Source organism: Candidozyma pseudohaemuli (assembly GCF_003013735.1).
Source record: "Candidozyma pseudohaemuli strain B12108 chromosome Unknown scaffold00007, whole genome shotgun sequence".
Classification (NCBI taxonomy): domain Eukaryota; kingdom Fungi; phylum Ascomycota; class Pichiomycetes; order Serinales; family Metschnikowiaceae; genus Candidozyma; species Candidozyma pseudohaemuli.
In genome coordinates, this window is record NW_020194441.1 from 209,797 (window position 1) to 234,396 (window position 24,600).

At 47.6% G+C, this 24,600-nt stretch overlaps 15 protein-coding genes across 15 annotated transcripts; 9 read left to right on the forward strand and 6 right to left on the reverse strand.

The window, feature by feature from the left end:
• Positions 1–325: 325 nt before the first annotated feature.
• On the forward strand, positions 326–934 carry C7M61_003068 (uncharacterized protein; the record flags this gene model as incomplete). The annotated part of the gene is made up of 1 exon (XM_024858423.1): positions 326–934. One exon carries the CDS (start codon positions 326–328, stop codon positions 932–934), a length of 609 nt encoding a protein of 202 aa, XP_024713333.1.
• Positions 935–969: 35 nt separating this feature from the next.
• Positions 970–2,499, reverse strand: C7M61_003069 (uncharacterized protein; the record flags this gene model as incomplete). The annotated part of the gene is made up of 1 exon (XM_024858424.1): positions 970–2,499. The coding sequence occupies one exon, from the start codon at positions 2,497–2,499 to the stop codon at positions 970–972; it is 1,530 nt and encodes a 509-aa protein (XP_024713334.1).
• Positions 2,500–3,803: 1,304 nt separating this feature from the next.
• On the forward strand, positions 3,804–4,574 carry C7M61_003070 (uncharacterized protein; the record flags this gene model as incomplete). Its single annotated transcript, XM_024858425.1, has 1 exon — positions 3,804–4,574. The coding sequence occupies one exon, from the start codon at positions 3,804–3,806 to the stop codon at positions 4,572–4,574; it is 771 nt and encodes a 256-aa protein (XP_024713335.1).
• Positions 4,575–4,698: 124 nt separating this feature from the next.
• Positions 4,699–5,343, reverse strand: C7M61_003071 (peptide alpha-N-acetyltransferase complex A subunit; the record flags this gene model as incomplete). The annotated part of the gene is made up of 1 exon (XM_024858426.1): positions 4,699–5,343. The coding sequence occupies one exon, from the start codon at positions 5,341–5,343 to the stop codon at positions 4,699–4,701; it is 645 nt and encodes a 214-aa protein (XP_024713336.1).
• Positions 5,344–5,489: 146 nt separating this feature from the next.
• Positions 5,490–6,233, reverse strand: C7M61_003072 (TRAPP subunit; the record flags this gene model as incomplete). The annotated part of the gene is made up of 1 exon (XM_024858427.1): positions 5,490–6,233. The coding sequence occupies one exon, from the start codon at positions 6,231–6,233 to the stop codon at positions 5,490–5,492; it is 744 nt and encodes a 247-aa protein (XP_024713337.1).
• Positions 6,234–7,251: 1,018 nt separating this feature from the next.
• Positions 7,252–8,445, forward strand: C7M61_003073 (uncharacterized protein; the record flags this gene model as incomplete). The annotated part of the gene is made up of 1 exon (XM_024858428.1): positions 7,252–8,445. One exon carries the CDS (start codon positions 7,252–7,254, stop codon positions 8,443–8,445), a length of 1,194 nt encoding a protein of 397 aa, XP_024713338.1.
• An 870-nt stretch (positions 8,446–9,315) lies between these two features.
• PTP3 (tyrosine protein phosphatase) lies at positions 9,316–11,652 on the forward strand (the record flags this gene model as incomplete). The annotated part of the gene is made up of 1 exon (XM_024858429.1): positions 9,316–11,652. The coding sequence occupies one exon, from the start codon at positions 9,316–9,318 to the stop codon at positions 11,650–11,652; it is 2,337 nt and encodes a 778-aa protein (XP_024713339.1).
• A 417-nt stretch (positions 11,653–12,069) lies between these two features.
• Positions 12,070–12,381, reverse strand: TRX1 (thioredoxin; the record flags this gene model as incomplete). The annotated part of the gene is made up of 1 exon (XM_024858430.1): positions 12,070–12,381. The coding sequence occupies one exon, from the start codon at positions 12,379–12,381 to the stop codon at positions 12,070–12,072; it is 312 nt and encodes a 103-aa protein (XP_024713340.1).
• Positions 12,382–12,514: 133 nt separating this feature from the next.
• On the reverse strand, positions 12,515–13,912 carry CTM1 (cytochrome c lysine N-methyltransferase; the record flags this gene model as incomplete). Its single annotated transcript, XM_024858431.1, has 1 exon — positions 12,515–13,912. One exon carries the CDS (start codon positions 13,910–13,912, stop codon positions 12,515–12,517), a length of 1,398 nt encoding a protein of 465 aa, XP_024713341.1.
• Positions 13,913–14,507: 595 nt separating this feature from the next.
• On the forward strand, positions 14,508–15,341 carry HCR1 (translation initiation factor eIF3 subunit j; the record flags this gene model as incomplete). Its single annotated transcript, XM_024858432.1, has 1 exon — positions 14,508–15,341. One exon carries the CDS (start codon positions 14,508–14,510, stop codon positions 15,339–15,341), a length of 834 nt encoding a protein of 277 aa, XP_024713342.1.
• A 168-nt stretch (positions 15,342–15,509) lies between these two features.
• C7M61_003078 (uncharacterized protein) lies at positions 15,510–17,453 on the forward strand (the record flags this gene model as incomplete). Its single annotated transcript, XM_024858433.1, has 1 exon — positions 15,510–17,453. One exon carries the CDS (start codon positions 15,510–15,512, stop codon positions 17,451–17,453), a length of 1,944 nt encoding a protein of 647 aa, XP_024713343.1.
• A 143-nt stretch (positions 17,454–17,596) lies between these two features.
• On the forward strand, positions 17,597–20,205 carry C7M61_003079 (uncharacterized protein; the record flags this gene model as incomplete). Its single annotated transcript, XM_024858434.1, has 2 exons — positions 17,597–20,071; positions 20,134–20,205. The coding sequence occupies 2 exons, from the start codon at positions 17,597–17,599 to the stop codon at positions 20,203–20,205; spliced, it is 2,547 nt and encodes an 848-aa protein (XP_024713344.1).
• A 69-nt stretch (positions 20,206–20,274) lies between these two features.
• Positions 20,275–21,462, reverse strand: C7M61_003080 (uncharacterized protein; the record flags this gene model as incomplete). The annotated part of the gene is made up of 1 exon (XM_024858435.1): positions 20,275–21,462. One exon carries the CDS (start codon positions 21,460–21,462, stop codon positions 20,275–20,277), a length of 1,188 nt encoding a protein of 395 aa, XP_024713345.1.
• A 145-nt stretch (positions 21,463–21,607) lies between these two features.
• On the forward strand, positions 21,608–23,137 carry C7M61_003081 (uncharacterized protein; the record flags this gene model as incomplete). The annotated part of the gene is made up of 1 exon (XM_024858436.1): positions 21,608–23,137. One exon carries the CDS (start codon positions 21,608–21,610, stop codon positions 23,135–23,137), a length of 1,530 nt encoding a protein of 509 aa, XP_024713346.1.
• Positions 23,138–23,196: 59 nt separating this feature from the next.
• Positions 23,197–24,387, forward strand: SWD3 (Swd3p; the record flags this gene model as incomplete). The annotated part of the gene is made up of 1 exon (XM_024858437.1): positions 23,197–24,387. The coding sequence occupies one exon, from the start codon at positions 23,197–23,199 to the stop codon at positions 24,385–24,387; it is 1,191 nt and encodes a 396-aa protein (XP_024713347.1).
• Positions 24,388–24,600: the final 213 nt, after the last annotated feature.

Genomic DNA, 24,600 nt, shown 5'->3' on the forward strand with positions numbered 1-24,600 from the left:
AATAAAATATGGCTTAAGCTAAATACAGAAGCTTAGAGTTACCTTAATTGATCACTTTTTAGAGACTTTCTTGCGAAGTCCCCAAGTCATGTTTCTTCCGATCGATTTCTGTGCGTCATGGTGAGCTTCACGGTGGAAGGTTCAAGTCGCATCCATTTTTTCATGACTATTATTTCTTCTGTTGGGTCAGCTTCTTTAGAGGAAATTCGAATTCACTTCCAGTATCATAAGACAAATACGCCCTACTTGAACGAGCTGTATCCTCCCTCTCTTGAAGTCTTATCTCATCTGACCTGCATTGACGTAACATCAACCAGAATTCTTTATGGCTGGGTTTCTGCTAAATCTCAAGGGCAAGGTCCAAAAGCCGGGAAAGGTTGGAGGTAGACCTTTCAAAAAGACAAATCTCGAGACACTACAAAAGAATGTTCTCGGTGACAATGAAGAAAAAGAGGATAAAGGCAAAACATCCATAGACTCGTTCCTGAAGAAAGGTGCCATGGCAGGCGGCTCTGCTGTCAACGAAAAGAAACCGCTTGTTATAAAACCTCAAAGACTTTCAAGGGGCCTTCTACGAAAGACTGAAAGGACTACTGATCCGAAACCTGCTTCCGAAGATGAAGCAAGACTGAGCCTTTTGAAAGGGGAGTCATTCGACAATGACTCTTCCATGATCATCACTGGAAATGAAGACAATGAAAGTCTGGCAGACTACGAGCTGGTCCCAGTCGATCTATTTGGTGCAGCACTTCTACGAGGTATGGGTTGGGATGGTAGTGATGCCCACAAGGAAGACAAATCCCTCAGCCATAGACAGAAAGGTGCGGTGCTTGGAATAGGCTCCAAACCTTTGAAGGAGGATCTTGAAAAGGACATTATGGGTGACCGAAACACTAAATTACTGGCGCCACTAAAGAAACGTGAAATGAGTTAAGTTATAGATGCTATGTACATTAATGCAAAAATTCGTTATGCAAGGACACCGAGTCCAAGTAGCAAGAGCTGGCTGGCAACGGTCTGGGACCAGGTGCTGGCCTTCTCCTCCATGATCCGCTTCTCGTCCAGGATTATCATTTTCATGAAGTCATCGTAGATGTCACTGACAATCGCGTCGAAGATACGAGTATGGGTGATGTTATCAAGATTGTGCAAGTCTGTGAGCTTTTCAATCACAGTGGTCTTGATGAGAATAGGGTCGTTTTCCTTCTCCATGCTGTTGACATATCCAACCAAGGCTCTGAGCTTGTGGAGTGTCACAAATGGGAGTGAAGTTGAAGAGGCCATTGGCAAGTGCAGTGGCATGGCGGCCTTGAGGTTCTTAAACTTCACCTTGACGTTGACGATGACGTACTCGCTATCGTTACGAGAACGAGGATCATCTTGCTCTTTATTTTTGGCAAAGGTCTGGTAGAGAGCAGCAAGAGCTCCCTTGAAGAGACTGTTGTTGTTCTTTTCCTCGCCTTCTTGAGCCTCTTGTGGTGCCGAAGTGGCGGTCTTGAGATCCGCCCACATTTGTTGAAGGGTAGATGTTGATGGAAGGAAACCGCTATCGTCCTTGGCCTTTTTCAGCTCTGGAAGACGAATATCGGCGAGAATTTCTGCCTTTCCATTAACAATCCAGTTGAACTTCAGCTGTGGGTTGGCACGAGAGATCGACTCCATGTCGATGCTGTCAAGCTTAAACCTCACGACATTCTCGTCGGTGAAAGATTGATGCTTGTGTATGGTGAACATGGAGTTGTTGACGGCTCCAGTAACGTTGCTGGCATTGAAGAAATCAACAATCAAGCGGTCGCCACGAAGTCTTGGAAGGTCACAGTTGAAAATGGTAACCTTGAATGGGGTTATGTCTTGGTTCTCATAGATTTCAATGAAGGAGTCATGCACTCTCATATGGCCGAGTTGATAGTTGGAAGCAAGGAAGGCGGTGCTTTCGCTATTAAGGTTTTCGAGCTCCTCCAACTTGTGCTCATGGAAGTCGTTTTGGATGTTGTTGCTGTCATACTTGCTGATGGACATGGCGAAGGAGCTAAGTGGGTCGACCTTATCGTCTGATTCGATCTTGGGGCAAGTATCGTCTTTCTTGTAGACTTTGGCGTGCATGCCAAAAACTTCCATATCGTCAATAAGGCCGTTTCCATCGTACCACTTTTTGAAGGACAAGGTAATGTTGAGTTCCTGGATCTTAGCGAGGAAGCGAAGAGCATCGTTATTCTCGGATGACACAACCTTCAAATTCCTAAACTTGAGCATTCCGTCGGTGAGCTCCGGCAAGACGCTGCCTCTTTCAAACACAAATCTCATACCTAAACCTTGCGATAAAATCGATCCCGCGAGATAGGAAAGAAAGCTCTTGTCTTTGGCCTGAGGAGCGACGTCCTCATCATCTTCGTCATCACCGCTGATAGTGTTCCAGAACTTGTCAAAGGTATGGATGGAGTACATGGTAACCAAACCAAAGGTCGTAGTACCAAGAACAACCCACAAGACGTTTCCCATGACAAGCCAGGACGCAAAAGCCGAGAAGTCATCTATGGAGAAAGGACGGTTATTTCTCGTCAAGGGCCACTTCACGTGGATCCAGAACCGAGAAAGCTTCGAGGAGGCCCCTGCAAGGAGTTCTGATTTTGATGTCTTCAAAGGGCCAGGCACTCTGAGGCGAACAGCGCTTTGTGTAAATGGTCTTTGAGTTTTCCACAATGCTTGGAGTGGTTGCTGACGAACCGGTGTGGGGTGCCGGAGGCCGATTAAACCGAATCGGCCAACTGAGGACACCGACCGGGCCAGCCGGGGCACAAGACCTCTGAACATTGTATATTGGCGAATGTTCGCTGTTTGCAGTTGAATGCTGGTTGAGCCTGGAGGAAAAAAAAAAGTAAGCTGGGGAAGAGAAATTATATATCGCGCGTGCTTGTGCAGAGCAAGTGGTTAAGGCCGACAGACAAAGGCCGAGAGACAAAGGCCGAAAATGGCAGCAAGCGGTTGATTGAATAATTGATGGGTTTTTTTAGAGTTTTTTGAATTTTGGTTGGATGGTCGTGTCAGCAAGCATTGCTCGTGTGAGCACTGACTGACTGGTTCGCGGAATCAGATTGCCGCTATGAGTGGATAAGCTAGCAACGCTTATAAGGTTGGAGGTGCGGATCATTTTGCATTTTCTTTTTTATTTCGTCGTCTGTTGAAGATAGAGGGTTCGAGTGAATGACCTTTGTGCAAATTCATTTTCAGGGGATTTTGTTTGGTATACTATCTGGGCAATGACCAAAGAGGAATGTAGAGAGATACGCGATTTGTGGTTGTCAATTACATGACTCGTGTTTTTCGGAGTGCTATTGTATTTCTCAAGGGGACAAAAAGTAAAGCTATTTTGTGTTTGCGGTATTTGAGTCTCGGCTCCAACCGAAAGCTAAATGGCTGCGAAATTCGTGAGGCACCCCGGTGGGCATGTTTGGGGAGTTCGTGTAAAAGCAGATTTCCACAACAAATTGAAGAAAGGGTTTGAAGGAAAGCGTTGAAAATTCGAAGGACTAATCAAATGGCTGTCTGCTATCATAATTTTCGATAGTCGTATGCTGGCCATAGGTACATACCCTCGTACATGCCTTCAGATGACACCCAAACATCAACCATCACCAAACCTCCAATAAAATCTTCAACAATCCAATTCTAGATCAAAATTAATTCATCCCTCTCATCACCACCACTGACTACCCAGATGGTCCACCTTATCTGGGGTCCATCGCGGTGCAGTACACTCATCGCATCAGCTACTTTTTTCTGCCCACCAGCTTGACAAAACACCCATGACTGCCCCTACAGCCATTAAAAAGGCTCCGGTTGAAACAAAACCACAGGAATCCAACGATGACGAGCTTTTAGTTGACGTCAACAACGTGCCACGTGAGGAGCCCAAGGCGGCAGCTGAAGATGAGGAAATGAAGGACGATGAGCCCCAGCCTGAATCGGTGGTGCTAGATGAAAGCGGAAAACCCAAGTTTGCTGCTGCTGGCAAGAGCGGCATGAAGGTGAAGTTGGAAAGCAGAAAAGTGCCAATTCCTCCCCACAGAATGTCGCCTTTGAAGAACACCTGGATGAAGATATACCCTCCTTTGGTGGAGCACTTGAAGCTACAAGTGAGAATGAACCTCAAGACCAAGACAGTCGAGTTGAGAACAAACAAGCACACTGAGGACGAGGGTGCTTTGCAAAAGGGCGCTGACTTCATTAAAGCGTTCACCCTCGGCTTCGATGTCGACGATGCCATCGCTCTTTTGAGGTTGGACGATCTATATATCGAGACGTTCGAAATCAAGGACGTCAAGACCTTGACCGGTGACCACTTGTCCAGAGCTATCGGCCGTATTGCAGGTAAAGACGGTAAGACCAAGTTCGCCATTGAGAACGCCACGAGAACGAGAATCGTGTTGGCAGACTCCAAAATCCACATCTTGGGTGGCTTCACGCACATCAGAATGGCCAGAGAAGCCGTCGTGTCTCTTATCTTGGGTTCTCCTCCAGGAAAGGTCTACGGAAACTTGCGTACCGTGGCCTCCAGGATGAAGGAGAGATACTAAGCGGACAGAGCGTATTGAGCACCTACCACGGCCTCGGGCCATTTGCATCCTTGTATATTAGATTTTGTATCCCCAATCCTACACAATCGTACCCATAGAATGTGCCTGAGTAGCAACTGTGACTCTAGATAAGATCCTGGGTAAAGTCGTCCTGCTCTTCGTAACCATGGTACGGGAGCATCTCCTCTAACTTTAAGTCCTTTCTCATGGCGTATGCATCTTCACCGTCCTGGTAGTAGGAGTTCTCGGTGTCTGTCATTTCAAACTCCAACGAGTCTCTGTATAAATGCAACGCCGCTCTGTTCGACTTTCTAACATGGAGCGACACATACTTCGCCTTGAACACTTCACACATGGCGTATAGCGACTGGCGCATCAATTTTTCCGCCAATCCCATTCTTCTGTATGTTCTCATGACAGCCAAAGATGTAATGTGGCCGTGTGGAGTCTTGTCCTCAGCTTCTGGGTCATCCTCCATTTTACCCAAAACGTAACCGACAATCTTTTCACCCTTTCTGATGTATGATGTGTCGCCCTTGGGGTCTTTGAGATCTATGTTTTCTATTGGCTCCTCGGCAAGAACCTCGCCGTTTTCGTCCTCGTCGTTATCAAGTGTGTCATAGGTTGTAGCGACGAAACTGGCCTGAGGCCAGGACAAGATATGGTACATGTAGTATTTCAACTGGTAGTTTTCCGGCAAGTTGAGCAAGTTGGCATTCTGCATGGCCTGAACATCCTCGATGGTGGCTCTCCTTATGTTGATCCCCATGGTGCAGTGTAGATGTTCAGCTAGTACTGCTGAAAAATTGAGGTGTATGTCAGTCGTGCATTTTCCATGGATCATGGGACCTACACTTGACAGCGCTAACTATTGATTTTTGAAAGTTGTTGTTTCTATAGAGTACATAGGTCTGCCTAATTGAATCTTATTTCCTCTCTGAGGAGAAGCTGTTCGTCTAGTTTGATCAAAAACACTGTGCGGAGAGGGAAAGAGTCCAATGGGGCAGAATGCGCCACCACGGTTGCGTGAAAGCCTGAGGAGTCTAGAGCGCCTTCAATGATACCAGCAACAAACGCCAGGCAGTTCAAGTTGCCGTATTCCTTGGGTATGCTGATGAACTTGGACACGACAGGGAGGTTGTCGATGATCATGTACTCGTCGTTGACGTCCAGGGACTTCTCCAAGTCGTTGGCGGTCTTGCCGAAAATGCTTTTCCAGAAGGGCCCGTGGATGAATTGTAGGATCTCGATGATTTTCGTTTCTCTTTTGCCGTGCTTCATACCCTCGCGTAGTTTGACTAGTTCCAAGAACCGCTGGCCTATCTGGTACCCGAGTCCGTTGAGTCTATTTTCCAAATCTTGGATTCCTTTGGACTGTGACAGCGCCCAGTTGACCACCTCGCAGAAGAGGAATGCCAAGGACGATAGACTGATCTCGTTGACTTTTTTCGTGTTGACGGTTTTGTCGTAGATGGAGTTATGCGACGTGGGCGTCAAGCTTATGGTTCTTTTGTTGAGGAGAATTGATGACGATTCTGGCGTTATGGCGTTGGACGAGGGCCCCACAGACGGGTTGTATCCGAATCCATGTTTGGAGTTGTCGTTGATGGTAAGAGCACCCATCGAAACGATGGACGGCAAAATTGGCTTTTCCGACATTGCGCTGTATAGTATGAGCTGAAAAGTCAATATCAAATCAGAAATGGGTTGTGCCCGTGGAAACGTGAATATCTAGTTTATAAGATGTAGTTGATAGCTGTGCGATCCAAATCGGTGGGTTTCTACAGTACTTTCGCAGCCACTACTACATGAGAACTGACGTGCTAGGTGCCCTTAAAGGTATATAAGACCTGAGAAATGTTTAGAATGGTTTCTAATTGCAGGCTACAAAAGCAAGCGTAAGCAGCAGATTTCAGAAAATCGCAAGTCTTTCAAGAAGCGGTCTGGCAGTGTGTTTGACTGCGACGATCTGTTTTCCTCGAAGGAGCTACAACGCATATTTGGGGATTCAAAAAAGATTCAGGCTTGTTCGACGCCAATCAGCGAGAAGCGGTTTGATTTTGGGATATCGCCGGGTATCGGGGGGAAGAAGGTGTGTGGCAAGTTTGATCAAGATGGCTCTAAGGAGGCGAATCCCAGGCTTAAGGAGACTGTCAAAGCAGAACTCCCAACAAAGATCGGCAGGCCATCAAAACAAGAGGTGAAAGAGAAATCACAAAAACCAACTACCCCAGTCCCGGAGCCCAAGGCCAAGATTCGCAAGCAGAAGGGTTCACTGAAGGTACAGCACAGGGAAGGCAAACCAAAAATTACCCCAAATCCAAAAAAGAGCCCAGATCTCGAATCACCCAATCAAAATCCTGTCAAAATCCCATTTCAGCAAATAGCGAAACTGCCACCTCCCGGTGCCCCCACAGAGTCTCCCCCAATTGCTGCAAAACGGTTCGCGTTGGACCAACAAGTGCCCAGTACACCCCCACCACCAACAAAAGCCTCCAATTCTAAATCCATGGAATCCCTCAGAATCAAAGCCCTTTACCACCTGCTCCTTGAAAAATGCACCCCCGGCCCAGACCCGCTAACGCTTCTTCCTTACAAAAAGTGCTCCATCTGAGCCATATATCTGCAGGCGCCATCAATCAGCCAAACAATTTGGTGCATCTTCTTCAGCTCCACCATGGGACCCAAGCTGCTAACACCAGAGGAGCTGATCACTCCGGCAGAAACGCCGCAGGCTGAACCCTCAGAAGCCCCTGTCATCGATAAAGAGAGCCTCATGGCCCGACTCCAGAATATACCGACCGAAACGCTCCGCAGTATTCTCATGAACCAAGTGGACCTCGAGATCCGCCTCAAGCACCGAGAGCTCCGTCTTACCGAAGAAGAAATGGGCAAATGTGAAGCCCAGATGCTAGCGCTCCGCAAGTTCTTCGATGTGCCCAACGATGTGACCTTCAACAGTGAACCCAACGACTTCACACTCAAGTACTACGATGTGCTCAACAAGTCGCTCTCCGTGAGCTACACGAGGCTCCAGCAGCAGCTGTACCAAGAGCAGCCGAAGTTCAACGAAGCGGTGTTTGAAACAGCGCCTCCAGAGCCAGCCCACTACAGAACAAGATCTACAACGTCATCGCTACGTCCCAGCATAACAGGTCCTGGCCTCCGAGTGGCGGGCTGCTTGTACCGCCGAACGGATGGTATCATCGTCAAGCTTACCTGTCCCGATTGCCACCGTAGCAACTTCTCGTCAGCGCAAGGTTTCCTCAATCACAGTCGAATTGCACACACCAAGGAATACACCTCGCAAGACGCAGCGGCATTACAGTGTGGCGAGCTTCTCCCTGACGATTTTCAGGATGACGAGGGCGTGGCTAGTCTCAAGAGCTTGCGTCAGAAAGAGCTTGATCCGTCGAGGCACCTCAATGTGAATGAGATGTACTTTGACGGGCTCAGCTCGACCCTCGGCACGGCCCCCGTTGCACCTCAAGAACCTTTTCAAAAGGTCCAGCGGAGCCAAAGTAATGACGAAAATAACGAGCTCATGAAGAAGCTAATCAAGAGCGGTGTGGCCCAGGACGCCAAAGCATACAAGGAGCTTGTGGACCAGGCCCGGCAGGACGTCCCCAATGCCCATTTATTTGAAGGTGAAGTTGAAGTTGAAGAAAGCGAAGCGACGCCAGCCACGCCAGCGACACCAGCGACACCGCGTCCCGAAAGGCCTAAACCCGAAAAGCTGACTTCGAGACGAGGCATCATTGAGGAGAGGAGGCATCCCGAGAGTGGGGGCAAATATGAGAACCGCTTGCGGCGGCGGAAGTCAAGGAGCTTCGCCGACGAGGACGACGTTCCTAAACGGCGAAAGCGATAGGCGAGTGGCCCTGTTGGCTGCAAATAGGGCAATGTTATAGGGGTGAGAGACAAAGAACAAAGACGAGCAAAAAGTATTGAAGAATGGCGACTGTGGTGAGCCGAAGACGAGGATGACAATGCCACGAGGGATAGACGAGAAGAAGAAACCAAAATTAAATTACATGAGGGAAGGAATTTAGTGTTTCCAGTTTGCCCAATGCTGGCGGTGCTGATAAGGAAAGACGGTGATGGTGGGGCTCGCACGGCGCTGGCTCCAGGCGCTAAAACAGACAATCAGGACCCACCCCGGTGTCTCAGGACGGGTAAAAAGGGTGCGGCCGCACACGCCACAGTGAAGGGTCTAGGCCAGAGGAATCTTTTTTAGAATTTTCCTCACGTCCGGGCCTTTCCTGGCCTTCTCCGCCGGTCCCCTCCAACGCCCATACTCAAGTCTGACGAACAATATCCAACGGCTGGCTTGGCTAGTGGGTGCAAATGGATTGGCGCGCATTCGGCCCAGGCCTAGACCGGGGTTATGGTGCGACTAGTGCACGTCATAGACGTCAGACGTTGAGCCCTGGCCAGCACCGCCACATAAATGGCAGGCGCTTTAAAGTGTTTTAGATGGGAAAAAACACGGAAGCCCGCCTTCCCGAGCGGTTATCAAGATGGTCTGCGCCATCGGGCCTCGGGCTAGGCCTGGCCATCTCCTTCAACTTTTTTTTTCTCGTGTCTGTGTGTGCGCTTTAGCCTCCTACGTCATTCTCGGCTTTCCTTTTTTTTTTTCTCTTCGCAGGTGTTTACATTCCTCGACTCCATTGGACCCACAAGCTCCTTCTTTCTTTCCCGACCAAAACCCCCTTGATCTTCTTCCTGGCTACTTCGTCCTATGAGCACTAGCCCTTGTTGCACTGGGTACAAGTTCCCCCAGTACACACCTGGAGGGTCCTTGAAGATGCCCAACTCCGACAAGGCCGACTACTTTTCCTACGAAGCCGCTGACGTGAACGAACCCATGACCAAGCTACATCTCCAGCTGCCTCTTCTAAACTTCGACACGGCAGACTACTTCGCCAACCTTCCGCAGCATACTTTTGCCCGATCTGACTCGGCCTCCTCCACCACCTTTGCAAAGCCCAGATTACACAAGAACGCTGCGAACTCCATTTCCTCCTTGACGTCCGACTCCACCGTGGTGGGCGACACTTCATCGTCCTCCGCTGACCTTTCCATGTCGACTGACACGCTTATTGGCGAAAACTCGTCCAACTCGTCCCCCACAAAAAACCGCCGCAACATGCTCCAGTTGAAGCTCAACGTTCCACGTCGTTCTTTCCAGCAGCCACTGTCGCTGACGTTTCCCCTGGGGGTCAGCGAGCCTCTCTACGAATTTGAAGAGGAGGATAAGAAATGCGTCTCCGCTACTACGCCTCGTTTTAACTTCGCCAACGAAACCCCTAAAACACCCACCACCACATACCAGCAGCCTCCCTCGCTCAAATCACTGCTAACGGCCCCTATTACACTGGCCAGCACCAGTTTTGCTCCTCCCAGCATCAAGAAGCATCCTACATCAGGTGACTTGGGCAGATCAGACTACGTCGCCTCCATCCAGACCGAGCAAACAAGACGCCTCCACCAGGTTCCCTTGCAAGAAAACTTGCGTGACAGCATCACAGGCGTCTCTCCTTCTATCAAATATGTGTGTCGTAAGGAGATCGTTGCTTTCTTGAAGGCTCGTCGTGTTCTCGACTCCACGCATCTTCCAAGCGTCTTGATCATCGATATCAGGCCGTTTGCAGACTACATGAAAGGGCATATTTCAGGGGCGCTTAACGTGTGTCTCCCGCTGACTCTTCTAAAAAGAGCAAATTTTAATTTTCTTCGCTGCATGAACTCGCTTCCAACATACGAAAAGACTATCTTACAAAATTATATGCATCATTATTCTGATGAGTCCTTCAGTGGATACAGCATGCCTCCCATACTTGTCTACGATAACACAAATTCTTCCAGCGGTTTATTGCACATGTGCAAGAAATTGGTGGATGGTTCAAGTTGGGATTTAAAGAACGGGCCTCCAATCTATCTTATAGATGAGAACTTCCAGGCTTTCACTGCATCAGCTCCTGAATTCATTTCTTCTGGAAAGGAAGATACGATTGACATTAATCTGTTGTCTGTGAAGCCTCAAGCTTTGAGTGCACCTGCCGTGACAAAGCCATCGCTCTCGATCGATACTTTGAAGCGCAGTCCATTGCAACAGCGTCGCTCGCACTCACTCACTGGCGTTCCATGTTCCAGTGCTACTTTCCAAGATATCTCCACGCCAGTGTCGAACTTTAAGCTTCCTCAAGATATACCCATTGCTAAGTTCAAAATTAGACACAACGAGGAGATGTTTGAGAGTTTGGTAACACCAAGGAAGGAAGAGTTTGGACTTTCTACGTTGACCCCGGCAGAAATTGCCAAGCTTCCTCCTTGGCTCCAAGCTGTGGAGAAGAATTCTTGCTTGGTCACTGATGAGTTCAACAAGCTTGAGCAGTGCGAGAAGAATCGGTTGAATGGTGCATTTTGCTACAGCGAAAATAAGCCAGAAATCTGCACACCTGGTGGATCCTCGGAACTCTGTCCTCAGATCAATTGCGGGCTTGACTATGGCCACAAGAACCGTTACAAAGATATATTCTTGTTTGATCACTCGCGTGTTCGGTTAACTGACGGGGCCAGAATCAAGACCAAAAGTCTGTCTTGCGACTACATCAATGCCTCGTATTTGAACCCACTGAAGTATGTGGGGGATGTCGTGCAAGGCGAGGTCACGCAGGATAATGTTGACGAGTTGAAGTACATTGCGACGCAGGGTCCTATGAGAGAAACCATTGGTGATTTTTGGAAATGTGTCATCAACCAGAAGTGTCTTTTGATTGTCTCCTTATCGGGTGAATACGAAAACGGTGTGCACAAGTGCTCGCCATTTTGGAAGCCTGGTGTCTACAGATCAGGTGAGAATATTATCAAGGTTGACATTGAGAACGAAGAGATTCAAGGCAACCTTGTGATCAGATCCTTCAAGGTGAGCTCTGACGCTAAGGTCTTCCACCGTGTGTTACAGCTTCACTTGTGCACCTGGGCCGACATGAGCAGCGCTGTGGATCCTAAGGATTTGATAAATCTCGTGACTATCAAGAGGCACGTTCTCGACAAGGTCAGACACCGTCCTTAGTATCACACCATTACGCATTGTTCTGCCGGTTGTGGCCGAACTGGTGTGTTCTGTGCTTTGGACACAATTGTCAACCTTTCGAGGTGCAATGGCGGTTCTTTCGACTTTGCCAGCAACCCGGTTTATCCAATGGTGAACAACTTGCGTCGGCAAAGAATTCTGATGGTGCAGACCATGAGGCAGTACTACTTGATTTATGACACCCTCGTGCACCATGTGCTCCACGGGGCCCAGGAATGGATCGGCGACCTCAACATCGTCAACGAGTTTGCCTCGAAGGTGAACGAATGTGCTTTTTTATAGAAATTTGGGAATAGGTTTTACGGTAATGATTACGAATTTATTATGTGCAACGGATTAAATGTGTAATTGCGTATCTACAGCGAAGGATTCTGTGTGTCGTTGATTCATATACACTTAGGCGTTAGCAGCCAAAGCCTGCTTCAAGGCATTAGGGTTGGCACCAATGACCTTCTGCACAACCTCACCGTTCTTGAAGAAAATGATGGTTGGCATGGAGGAGATCTCGTACTCCTGAGCAACCTCACCAACCTCGTCGACGTCGACCTTGACAAACTTGGCAGAAGTGTACTCCTTGGAGAATTTGTCCAACAATGGAGCAATCATCTTACAAGGACCACACCACGTGGCGAAGAAGTCAACGACGACCAAACCGTCGTGCTTGAGTGCTTCTTGGAATTCAGCTTTAGAGGCAACTTGGGAAACCATGGTTGTGAATGTGAGAATTGGACAAGGTTTCGCAGCATTTTTATACTCTGGCCCGCGGATCCTGCATTGCTCAGCACAGCGCACTAGACTCTGGTAGCGCTTACAAATGGGAGCAAAAAAAAGTGTGTCTCATCTATGTCAGCGTGCCAATCATGTACACAAAGTCTTGCGTAGAAAGCTCGAGAAGGCGATCGAGTAGGGCATGTTTCGCCGCAAAATAGCCCTTCAATTGCGTGCTGGCATGCTGACTGGCTGACGCGGCCAACGTGGTGACGTCAGCTTCTTTACTAGTTTTTGCAGCCATGTCAATAAGCGGTTTAGTGAGCTTGACTAACTCGCGGATCCCGTGCTCGGAGTCTTCCCATGTTTGCTCTAGGATATCAGGCACACTGACGTAGGCATCTTCAAAGACCACTCCGTAGGCTGTTTCGGTGGACAAAATCACCGGGTTGTTTTCTTCTTCAAAAATCAATTCCTCAATGTCGTGTTCGTCCTCCTCAATGTCTGCTTTTTCGTCCCTCCATCCGGCGTAGTACGTGAGCCCAGGAACCATAAGAAGAGGAAGCCGGGACTCGGTAAGGTCCACGGTGACGGCATCTTCGGACAGAGCGAAAACAAGACGAGGTTTCACTCGAAGCCATTTGGCCATTTTTACGTAATCGACACCGCTAGTGCCCTTGGCGGCGTTGGTGATGCAATTGAACAGAGGAAGCACCCATTCGTAGACGCCGTGCTGAGGAATGAAGCCGTAGGTTCTGAAGAACAGGCCCATATCGTTCGACGGTGAGTAGCTAATACAAACCTCGGTTTCGGCATCCACCGGTTTTGTGACCCGAAGAATCACGTCTCCCGTGGTCCTGTCCACATCGAACACTGCGTTGTTGGTCTGCGCATGGTTGGCAAAGTCTAGCAACGGCACAAGGGTGACTCGCGTAGTGAACTCGTATTCTTCGTCTTCGACGGGATGTGGGATTTCAAGAACCCGTGACTTGACAGCTTGGTGAAGCCGGAAAGCGGTTTCTGCCAGAAGATGTGGGGCAAACTCCGGGTGCGCTTTGACCATCTCACAAAGCTCCAGCGTAACTCGGCGCTTTTGCATTATTTGCCACTGAACAAGGCTGTCCAGAACCTCGAGGTTCTCGTCCACGTCTAGCACCTCCGTGGTACGTAGCACGTCTAGGTACGGCGCAATGGGCTCGAGGTCGACGCCCATACTCTGTAGAATGGCAAAGCTCCAGACGTATCCTCTGATCACTGTGGTTTCTGTCGGACCCAGAATCATCAGTAGCACGGAGCTGAACACATTGCTGACGTCTGGGCGGCCCTTTTTGAGTTGTTCTGCGTAGTGGAGGAGGTTCTTGATGTCGTATGTGCTATTTTGAGGAACTCGAAGCACGATCGAGTCTTCCTCCAAGTGTCCGGTGGCAAGGAGACCCAAGCCGCCTAGCGGTGATTGAGTGACCTTCAAGGAGGGCGAAAGCCAAGCCCCCTGGCCCTGTGCCCATGAAAGGAGCTTTTCTAGCTGGACCATCAGGAAGAGTTGTAGTTGATGCTGATGCAGGAGGAACGAAGATCATCACACACGGTGAAAAATCACGGTTCGGCGAATGGATATGAAAATGAGAATTGAAGGTGAATATCTGCTTAGGCTAGGTTTTTTTGAAAGAATTTGAGTATACGTGGTTTTGTCCATTGGAATGGTAGGTTTTGAAAATGGCTGCGAAAAGCCGATTCTGGAGTAAATCGCAGATCGGTGGGGATGAGAGAAAGCTAAACCAACACGTCTAAAAAAGAGTGGTCCTGATTCTGTAAAATCAAGCTTTCTGTGTCTATGTAAATACGACAACTCCATCCAATGAACTCGTTAAAGCCATTTGTACTGGCCATTTCGACCACCCATGTCTGGGACGGCTCGGTCTTTCAAAATCTTGTTCTTGCCGACCCCAATCAATTACCAAATTTCTCCACTCTTTCCAATTTCCTAAAACCTTCTATCGTCAACTTTCTCCCAATTGAAACTTCCCCATTTTCACTACTGAAGGTGACCGGCTCGGAGACGCACGTGACCGCAGGGCTATAGAAGGCAGAAAAAACCGAGCAGAGAATCCATCAGAACTTACAACAATATGTCGTGGGACGACGAGGACTTTGACGTTTCTGCTAAGACCGCCCCAGTGGCATCCTGGGAAGATGAGGCCGACGACGAGCCAGTTATGGAATCGTGGGAGGTCGACGAAGAGGAGGAGGCCAAGAAGAAGAAGGCCGCTGAAGATAAGAAGAAGGCCGAGTTGAAGAAGAAGCAGGATGGAGCCAAGGCCAAGAAGCTCGCTGCGAAATCCGGCGAGAAGAAGCTTTTGGACATTGACACTGTCGACGAGAAGACCAGAAGAGAATTGTTGAAGAAGGCCGAGTTGGAGTCTGACTTGAACAATGCCGCCGACTTGTTCGGCAGTTTGGGTGTGGCCAACGACAAACTCGACGAGTTGACTGCCCACCCTAAGGAGAGAGCTGCTGCTGCCGCTGCTGCCTCTAACAAGCAGCCAGCTTTCACCAAGGACACGCCGTTGGAACTGCACCCCTTGTTCCAGCCTACGAACAAACAGGAGTTCGAGAAGCTCAGAAAGACTTTGGCTCCTATCTTGACCGGCTTGGCCAAGGACCTGTCATTGCTCTACTCTTCTAACTTGGCCATTGACTTGATCAGAGACCTCGTGCAGCCATTGTCTGTGGAGAGCACCAGAAAGGTCGTTTCGACCTTGAACGTTCTTCAGAAAGACAAGGAGAGACAAGAGAGACAGGCAAGATTGGCGAAGGCAGGCGGTACTGCCACGGGAGGTGCCGGTAAGAAGAAGGCCAAGCCTTTGGTGAAGACTAATGTCAACGACACGCACTTCAAGAAGGACGCCCTCGACAACTTGGACGACAACTTCGACGACTTTGGTGACGACGACTTTATGTGATGCTCCTTTTGAGGGCTTCCCCGGCATTTGGATAGAATATAGTATTGTTAACGGTTTTTGTAGACTTGGTCACGTGCGCCATCTTCGCCTAGTACTATCTCGGTGATCGGGCTCTATGCTCAGAAAATTCAGCCTTTGCATCCACACACATAAATTGCATATGGATTGATGAGTTCCCTCAAAGATGCTCTAATACGTGTATCTCGTGTTGCACGGAATATAGAGCAGGCTAAGCTGCCGCTCCGACCGCCTTCACAGCATACAAAATCCGTGAAGAGCTCACAGTTCAATGAACTACCGAGTCGAGAACGTATTTCGAAAAAAGAGCTTAAAAGATACCGAGAACAGCTTAAGGGTTTCCAGAAGAAGCGTTTCCAGAGCTTCCTCAAACCACTCAACATGCCCGAGTTGAAGATATTCGATGAAGATTTACCCAAGTACGATTCTGCCAGAGCAGAGGCCAATCATGCAGTGAAATCCAGCAAAGACAGGGTAGCGGTGTTCAATACGTTTCTCTCTGAAAGGTTCACCTTCAACAAGATGCTTGATTTTTTGGTCCAGCTTACCCCACAGCATCTCAAGTGTGAAAAGACAGTTAGTGATCCAGCAGCGTTAGGGAATGTCTTGAAACAACAAGATGACGAGTTCAGGAAGAACAAATACGACGTGCCCAGGTACCATTTTGGCGAGGTCCCACCTTTTCCCCAACCGCTTACCAAAGAGTCGTTCCAAGAATATATCTTCTTCCTCACCCACGTCAGAATGCCATACAAGAACTCATCCTCGCTCCTAAGCGGTGTCATTCCCGAGATTCTTTTATACACACATTCATTGAAAAACGATAGCTTCAAAGAGCTCCGATCAGTCGAAACTTACAACTACCTCATCAAGTTTTTCGGCTACGACAAATTCCAGGCATCTTTTGCCAAAGAGCTTCTACTCGTCATGGCCGCTGATGGAAAGCAGCCCAACCTTGAGACTATCAATGAGCTTTTAAAAATTTGCAGAAGCCATTCTACGAGGCGGTCGCTTGTCAGCTCATACAGTGTGATTTTGAGATACCTCAGTCTCATAAAACGCATGGACATTTCCGTGAACCTTACTACATGGGCTCGAATTTACGAGTGCATCACGAACATTTTCTTGAGAGAGGTCTATGTTAATAAAATGTCCTCAATTAACTTGCCTATCCTGAGCCACATGTGTGTCAGGATTCTCGAGGACTTCTGTCAAACCACTCAGGATACACAAGACGTTGTGGACTTTTTGTGCAATGAGCTTAGACGTCCAGGATGGAGAGAAGACCCGAGATTGGCAGAGAAAGTTGTTTTGCACATTGTGTCCAGAGCCAAGAACGCTCTAGAGCTCAAACCAGCATTTGATCTCCTAAATGAAGTTGTCATTGATGAGACAACGATCAATGCACTCGCAAAAGAGGTCTACCAAAACGAGAAGTTGAACAACCGCACACTTGTTCTCTTGTACATATACACCCGCTTCGACAAGTATGTGAATGCTCAATCTCCGGAGGTGATTGGCAACTTCATCAAAGCCATTACTACAGATGACATCGCGCTTTCACAAGCCAACTTCCTCCTTCGATGCATCGTGCACGAAGATTCGGTACAGAAGTTGAACTTGCCGGTTGAGTTCAACAAGCATGCCGATTTAGGGAAGCCCAAACCCAGAAATCATCAATTTCCCTACCCAATTCCCACGTCATGCATTCCGGAGCACTACAGAATCATGAAGAGACTCACAGGCGACCATATGACAGATTTCGAAGCTCGTGTGATTTATAACCAAGGTGACCGGCTTCCTATACCGTGGGATCCCTTGAGTGAGAGCGAGAAGGTCAAATGGGGAGAGTTCAAAGAATTGGTGTCAAAACTGGATCCATTTTGGTTGGATATTGCAACTATCACTCGCGACCTAGGGCTTGAGATGGCTGCGAAAAATACCCCACCGCATCTTATCAAGGCCTACAGAAAGCTCAATGCCATCAATACAGGCATCAGTCGCGATATTAATTTGGTCCACAGACTCAAGGTTGGTCTTGATGAGCACTTGAAAAAGGAGCTAGAGCAGCGTAAAATCCGCTTTAGCCAATAGCATATTAATGATGTATATAGTCAAACGCTGTACGTTATTCGGAACGTGCATCACTGCAGAAATCAAAAATCTGTCACGTGATATAAACACTGGGAAAGCCTATATCGGTAAGCGATAACTGTGTAACCATCACACTGTTTTCCATGACTAGGTTTGCAAATGCCTACTGGTCGCCTGATTACAGGTCAGGCATTGAGCTGCTTTCACAACAGCTGCTTGATTCCTTAGACCAGCTTCATGAGCTCAGAAAGTTCATCTTCAATTACATGAACTATCATCACTCCAATAGCGGTTATATGGCCAAACTAGCCAGGGAAAGTCTCCCGCTTGATAGTTCTTTCCGTTCTGAAAGAAATGAGAGACGTATAATAAGTGGTTCACAGAGATCAACCTCAGAACTGAAGCCAAAAGAGATCGATGTGAGGCATGTTTTCAAGGAGTTCGTTGATCGAACGGCATTGGAGCTGCAAATGCAGCTCAATTTGGCATCAGAGATCGAGTCAGAGGTGCTTGGAAAGATCACCGGATTCATCAAACTACATGAGCCTCAGATCAAAACAACACTTGATCGTTTCGATGAACTCCTAGATGACTATGATGATTCACGACAAAAGATGGAACGAACTAAGCGCAAATACGACGAATTGGTAAGACTAGGTGAACTCGAAGGTCACGACCACCGAATTGAGCATGATCCCGATGAGTCCTACGGCACACTTCCAGGAACCCCAGAAAGGCCAAAGCATGTGTATGAGTCGGAGGAGGAAGGTGAGAGAGAAGATGGACCCCCTGAGTTGGATCTAGCATACCCTCTTCTACTTGGCGGAGGACTCAAATTTGAGTCCAAAGATAAATTGCAATCTTTCTTGGCGAAAGCCATAGCCACCATCACGACCGTCAAGCGCAAGATTCCATTCCCTGGGTACAGAAACGAGATTTTCAGCAGTGACCAATTGTGTAATTACCTCAAGACACACAGACCGCATGGGTTCAACCCAACCAGATCAAGTCTAGAAAAACTAGGGCAGAGCTTGATCGATAGGAAGATTATTCTAGGGAGTGGCTTGTTCTCACAGAAGTTCAAGAGTGAGGGCATGTGGTTTGAATGGTCACAGGAGGCAGTGAATACGGCAGAATCCCGGGGTTACGTTTCATCATCTTCTTCCACCGTCACGCTGCCTACTTCCCAAGCCTTTTCTCATCTAGGCCTAGAAGAATCCTCTAGAAAAGTTAACGAGGTGGCGGGCTCAACCTCCAAACGCTTCAATATGATGTTCAAAAATGTCAAGTCTTCACTCATGAAGCCAAAATTTTCAGAAGAAGCTATCAACGAGCTTGAAGAAGAATACAACGAGGCATACGAGGACGTCCAAAAAATCAAACATCTTCTCGATATGGAGATTTTCAATAAATCACAGATTTTTGAGAGGTTCGAAATGGTGAGAATTGAAGTGGTCTATCAAAGTCTTACAAAACTTCTGGAGGTGCTTTACAGAAATTCTTCTCAGGCCACCTCCTCACTCCACGACTTCACGTCGAATTTTATTGAGAACCTCAACAAACCAGTCAATTACGAACGAGATCTTCGTGATCTTCTCCACAATAATAGCACTGGAATTTACTTCCCTGCAATCGTGCTGCCACACCAGGGCAAGGAGCATTTCGATCCCAGTCTACTCAACATCAGCTTCCAAAATATCAAATTCACCTTCAACTTATACAAAGACATACCGCTTCAAGTGAAGAGCTCTGATGTGGAAAAGGACACTCTCTTGAGCACCCGCTCACTTCCACTACTTCTCAAGGGTTTAGTCGAGGCTACATTCTCGGCCGAAAAATCGGAAATGCAAGACTTATGGCTAGCACCGATAGATCACCAAGAGTACTGGCTGTTGAAGCACGAGGCTATAGATCTCATTCAAAAGTTCGAACCAACTGAAGATCTCAATATCCAAGATGAAAAGGCCGTTGAGGTTGCTATAGTACAGAAAGTCATTGAACACCTTTCAAAGTCTAAAACGAAGCGGATCTTGAACTTCTTGAAAAATTGGCTCCTAGAGACCAGCGACTCTGTGATTCCTTGCACAGTGTACGATTCGTTACTCAACTCACAGAAGAATTCCGAGGAAAACATTGCAGATGTTATAAAAACCTTATCATCAATCCCTAGGAGTAATCTCTGCTCTTTGCTTTTCATTCTAGAGAGCATTTCATTCATTTTCGAACTCCAGACCATTGATGAATACGGCCTGAGTGATGATATAACTGAGTCGGAGAGGAAGGATGAGGACCTAATGCCACAAGTCGAAAAACTTAACTCTATGGACAAAATAGGGTCGGTGCCTTTCCTCCACCTTATATTCCGCCCCTCTGTTGTGAAGAACGCAGGTGGCTTCAAACCACCTCAGGAGGCCTACAATGCCCTTCTACGCACCTTGCTCAATGTCAACGTCAGGGAGAAGCTCTGCATTGCCTTAATAACCAACGAGAAGAACTTCTTGGAACGAACTAAACGGCAAGAGCAGAACCTTGGGATCAATAGGCGGATTGTCTCAAGTGACACTACTACTACGCCCGATGTTCCCAAAATCGAGAAAGATACCACTCATCTGAATAAGGTTGTTTCGTCCCCAACACCAAAGAACCCTAATCAACTTTCGGGGGACCAATTTTCGCTTAGGCCATTCAGGACTGGAACCACACCACGCCCGTCGCCTATCAGCTCGCCCGTTCATTCCAAGAAAGCAACTGAGCGTTCACGAAACAGAAGTGACTCTAATCATCTTATTTCTATAAACAAGGGGGACGATGAGGAGCATGACTAAACCCTCTTTTGAGGAATGCGAGATTTTTTTGGCAAATCGCTCATGGTGATCTTTTGCACCTGCTTGAGATGCTTGAGGGCGTAGAAGAATAAAATGACCAAGGCGATCAGGCCGACGATAACGACACCCTCGAAGCCGCCATCGATTTCTTCGATGAAGTTCTCCAAGTTCATTCCATACAAGGCGGCAATATATAATACAGCACCCATGGAAAGTAAGCCAATCGAAAACCGTAAGCCGAGTAACATTAAATCATTTCTGTTGGCGTCCAAGACAAACTTGATGATTTCTTCAGAAGTTTTAATCTGAGATATTAGACTTTTGGTTGTTTGGATGATCTCATCGATGGTGGTATAGTAAGATTCAAGCAAGAGCTCGACTTCTTGATGATTAAATGATGTTCTGGGTCTGCCTTGCTGTATTTCTGTAAGGTACAATGCATTGAGCTCATCGTCCTGATTAAGTAGGTCATCAAGGAGGTCGCCGGTCAATTTTGCCTTTTGGTAAAACTGAGAAAGCTTTTTTGATTGAATAAGGAGGTACCGGAGTCTTGTGCGTTCGATGGAGTCATCTAGACTAGCTAGAATGTTGGAAAGCACTGTCTTGTGGACCTTGAGTTCAGTATTGAGGTTGGCAGTGACGTCTATAAGAATTGCCTCAAGTGCTCTGAATTCGTAAGGAAGCTTGGGGGCATCAGGATGATCAGCTTTAAGCCTTTTGGCCATTTCCTGGAGAAACACGCCGTGGGAATGCGATTCATGAAACCTCGATGAGGGCGAGAAGGTGGTAGTAGGAGCATCAAACACAACCAAGGTGTCGTGGCGAATCAAGGCTCGAATGTTCAATAAATTTAACAAGATACTGCCATCTCTGGTGACAAGCAGGGGCACAAACTCCACATTTGCCTTCATTCCAGCCGTTCTTGCTCCTGGAGTATGAGACCTGATAACCTTTCGTAGATCTCTTGAAAGAAGGCCGTAATCACGCATAAATTTGGCCTTCCTTATGTTCTTGCCGTGACAGACCATGTTGCCCTTGCTATCGTAGATCGTGCATTTGACGAACTCGTTCTCCAGCTTATTCGTTCGTAACGTATTGGTGATGAAGACGTCATTGAAGACATCCTCAGGTCGTCTGGGAGTTGAGGCAAAATGTCGAACCAGAAACCGGGGTAGCAGTAGCATACGGATCCTGCCACATGCTCCAAAGCTGAGCATAGTTTAGTTGTTCGTGATGGTGTTGCTAGTGGTATTCTTATCTAGTGCGATATTGACGTGCGTCTATTTACCTTCGCATTACTAGATACTCAAGTCTACAACCATCACCCCAATGGAGAGAATATATAGCTCCGACGAGCTAGACGTTTGTGAGGAAGTGGGGAGGGGTGGATTTGGTGTCGTGTATCGTGGTGTCTTGAAGAGTATAGGCAAGGAAGTTGCCATCAAACAGATAGACCTAGAGAGCGAACTGGCAGACCTATTCGAGGTAAACAGAGAGATAACCATCTTGTCTGAATGTCGAATCCCACAAATCACCCGATACCTTGGCTCGTTTGTCAAGAATTACAAGTTATGGGTGATCATGGAGTATGTGAGTGGAGGAAGCTTATTTGACTTGTTGAAGGCAGGACCTATAACCGATGAGAGACTTGTCGCTGCCATGGCTAAGGAGGTTCTTATAGCCCTTGCATATTTGCATGACCAAGGCAAAATTCACCGAGACTTAAAGTCCCATAATATCTTGTTGGGGCATGATGGAGAGGTTAAGCTCACTGACTTTGGTGTGTCGACGCAGCTATCTTCCAACTTTTCGAGAAGAAATACTACGGTGGGAACCCCGTATTGGATGGCGCCTGAGGTTATTTTGAACAACACAGGCGGTCATAGCTACAAGGCCGACATTTGGTCGTTGGGATGCTGTGTTTTTGAGCTACGTAACGGGAAGCCGCCTCTCCAAGAACACTTTGCGCCCATGAAGGCACTTCGACAAATATCTCTGTGTAGAAATGACGGAGACTTCTGGGAGCTCATTCAAACGGAGCTGAGCAAGAGCTGGTCGCATGAAATGTTGGACTTTTTCCATCGCTGCTTCGTTTTGCAGCCACTGGAAAGATGGTCTGCTAGACGTCTTCTACGCCACAAATTCATACAAAAGGCAGATGAGATATCAGAGGAGCAGAGACGGAGAGATCTTCGCAAGTTGATCACGAAAAAGCATCTTTGGGACCAGGAACACCACATTACACAGACCAGACGATACTACGCACCCACCGAAATCCAAATGAATCAGCAACGGTGGCTTAACGGAGGCGTAGGAGATGCAGAAAATAAGGAGAACAGAGTCGAATTTGACCTTAGCTCTGTCAAGGATTCTACGAAGCTCGTCCCAGACGAGCGTGCCAGTGCTAGCAATAAGACTACCCCTTCACCTGCTCCTTCCAACAAACAAGAGATTAACACCAAAAATCTTTCCTCGGAGTTCATCAGGATCTTGAACCGAGTTTTCCATAAGATCGAGCTGAGAAACCTGTTGCCAAGAGAACAGTATGATCAGCTTATCGAACTCAATGACAGCTTGATCAGGCTTTTCGTGCCTGCGAGGGTGAACGAAGACTCGGACGCATCACAAAGTAGGATTTTGATTGCCCAGTACCTCAGGTACCTTGTCAAGGAGCTTGTCAAGCCACAACCCGAGAACACCACTCGACTTCAACTACAAAAGCAGATACTTCCTTCTGCAGTGCACGAGACAATTCCAGCTGAGCCTGTGACACTCAGAGGCAAGAAAACCAGCAGCACTCTCGATGAAATCGAAAAGAGTCTACTCGAGTCGTGGCTCGATAAAATGAAAAACGATTAAGCGTACAAAAATCGCACCGCGACTATATCAGCGCGATTGATACAAGTCAAGTTTTCATCATGATAGAGAACGGGGAGCACCTAGATAAAAAGGCCAGGGTCGAAAATGGTACTAGCCAATGGGAAGGTCTATACAAACAGCGATACATCGTCCCAGCAAAGGAGCTGGAGCTGGTCAACGCTGTCAAGATATCCCCAGACAAGAAACTACTAGCGACATGCACTTCGACGGGTCTTATACACATTTATGACTATACCAATGGCACTCACAAAACGACATTACTGGGTCATATAAAGGGTGTTTCTGATATCGCATTTTCCCCAATAGATAGCAGCATCCTTGCGTCTTGCTCGGACGACTTGACGGTGAGAATCTGGTCCATCGCTAAAGCAGCTTGCATCCGTATATTGAAGAAGCACACATATCACGTTTCTGCATTGTGCTTCAATTCAAAGGGAAACCTACTCGTCAGTGGAGCCGCTGACGAGACGGTGGTCATCTGGGACCTTACTACAGGCAGAAGTCTCAAGACGCTTGCCGCTCACTCGGACCCAGTTAGCTCAGTCTGTCTAACTCCAGATGATACAATTATCATCAGTGCCTCATATGATGGTCTTATGCGTCTCTTTGACCTCGAATCTGGTCAGTGTCTCAAGACACTAGTGTACAATAGTTCCTCCCACGGTACTGCCACTGCCTCCACCAATGATGTGGTGAATTTTCCCATTTCCAACGTGCAAATAACGCCGAATGGCAAGTACATTCTTAGTACCAGTTTGGACGGCAAGATCAGACTATGGGACTACATGAACAATAAAGTTGTCAAGACCTACACGTCTAATGATACACTGGCAACAATCTGCGAAAAATACAACTGCAGCACAGCATTTATCACTGCTACCGAAGAACCTCTCGTTGCGTCGGGCAGCGACAACTCTGGTGTTCTATTCTGGAGTGTTCAAAGCAAATGCATCGTTTATCAACTACAACCTGGTTCGACGATTCTCGGTCTTGACTCCAACGAGAATGGTAGCGAACTCGTAACTTGTTCCCTCCAAGGTGATGTGCATGTGTACGATCTCGAACCACAATACTTGCGCCTTAATGGCAATGGGCACCATGAAACACCCTCCGGGCCTTCCTCTCCTGAGTCAGAGCTTTCACAAGATGAATTGAATGGCGAAGAGCAGGAGGGAGTGAGGCTGGAGTCGGAGCAAGAAAGACTTGAACAAGAGGAAGAGGCGGCCTGATCCGTGTGGCATGAACCATATACTAATATAACTAATGAACCGAAGTTGTCGTAGGTTGTATGGCAGTGGCGCCGCTTTTCATTCAATCAAACTAGAAGCTACTTCGTCAAACTTTGGGTGTCTTGAATATAATAATAACCGTAGGCCGTTGTTCACCTATTCCTATAACAGGACGTCCTGCGAGCTTATGGGTTGCCAGTTTCACCTTGCTCA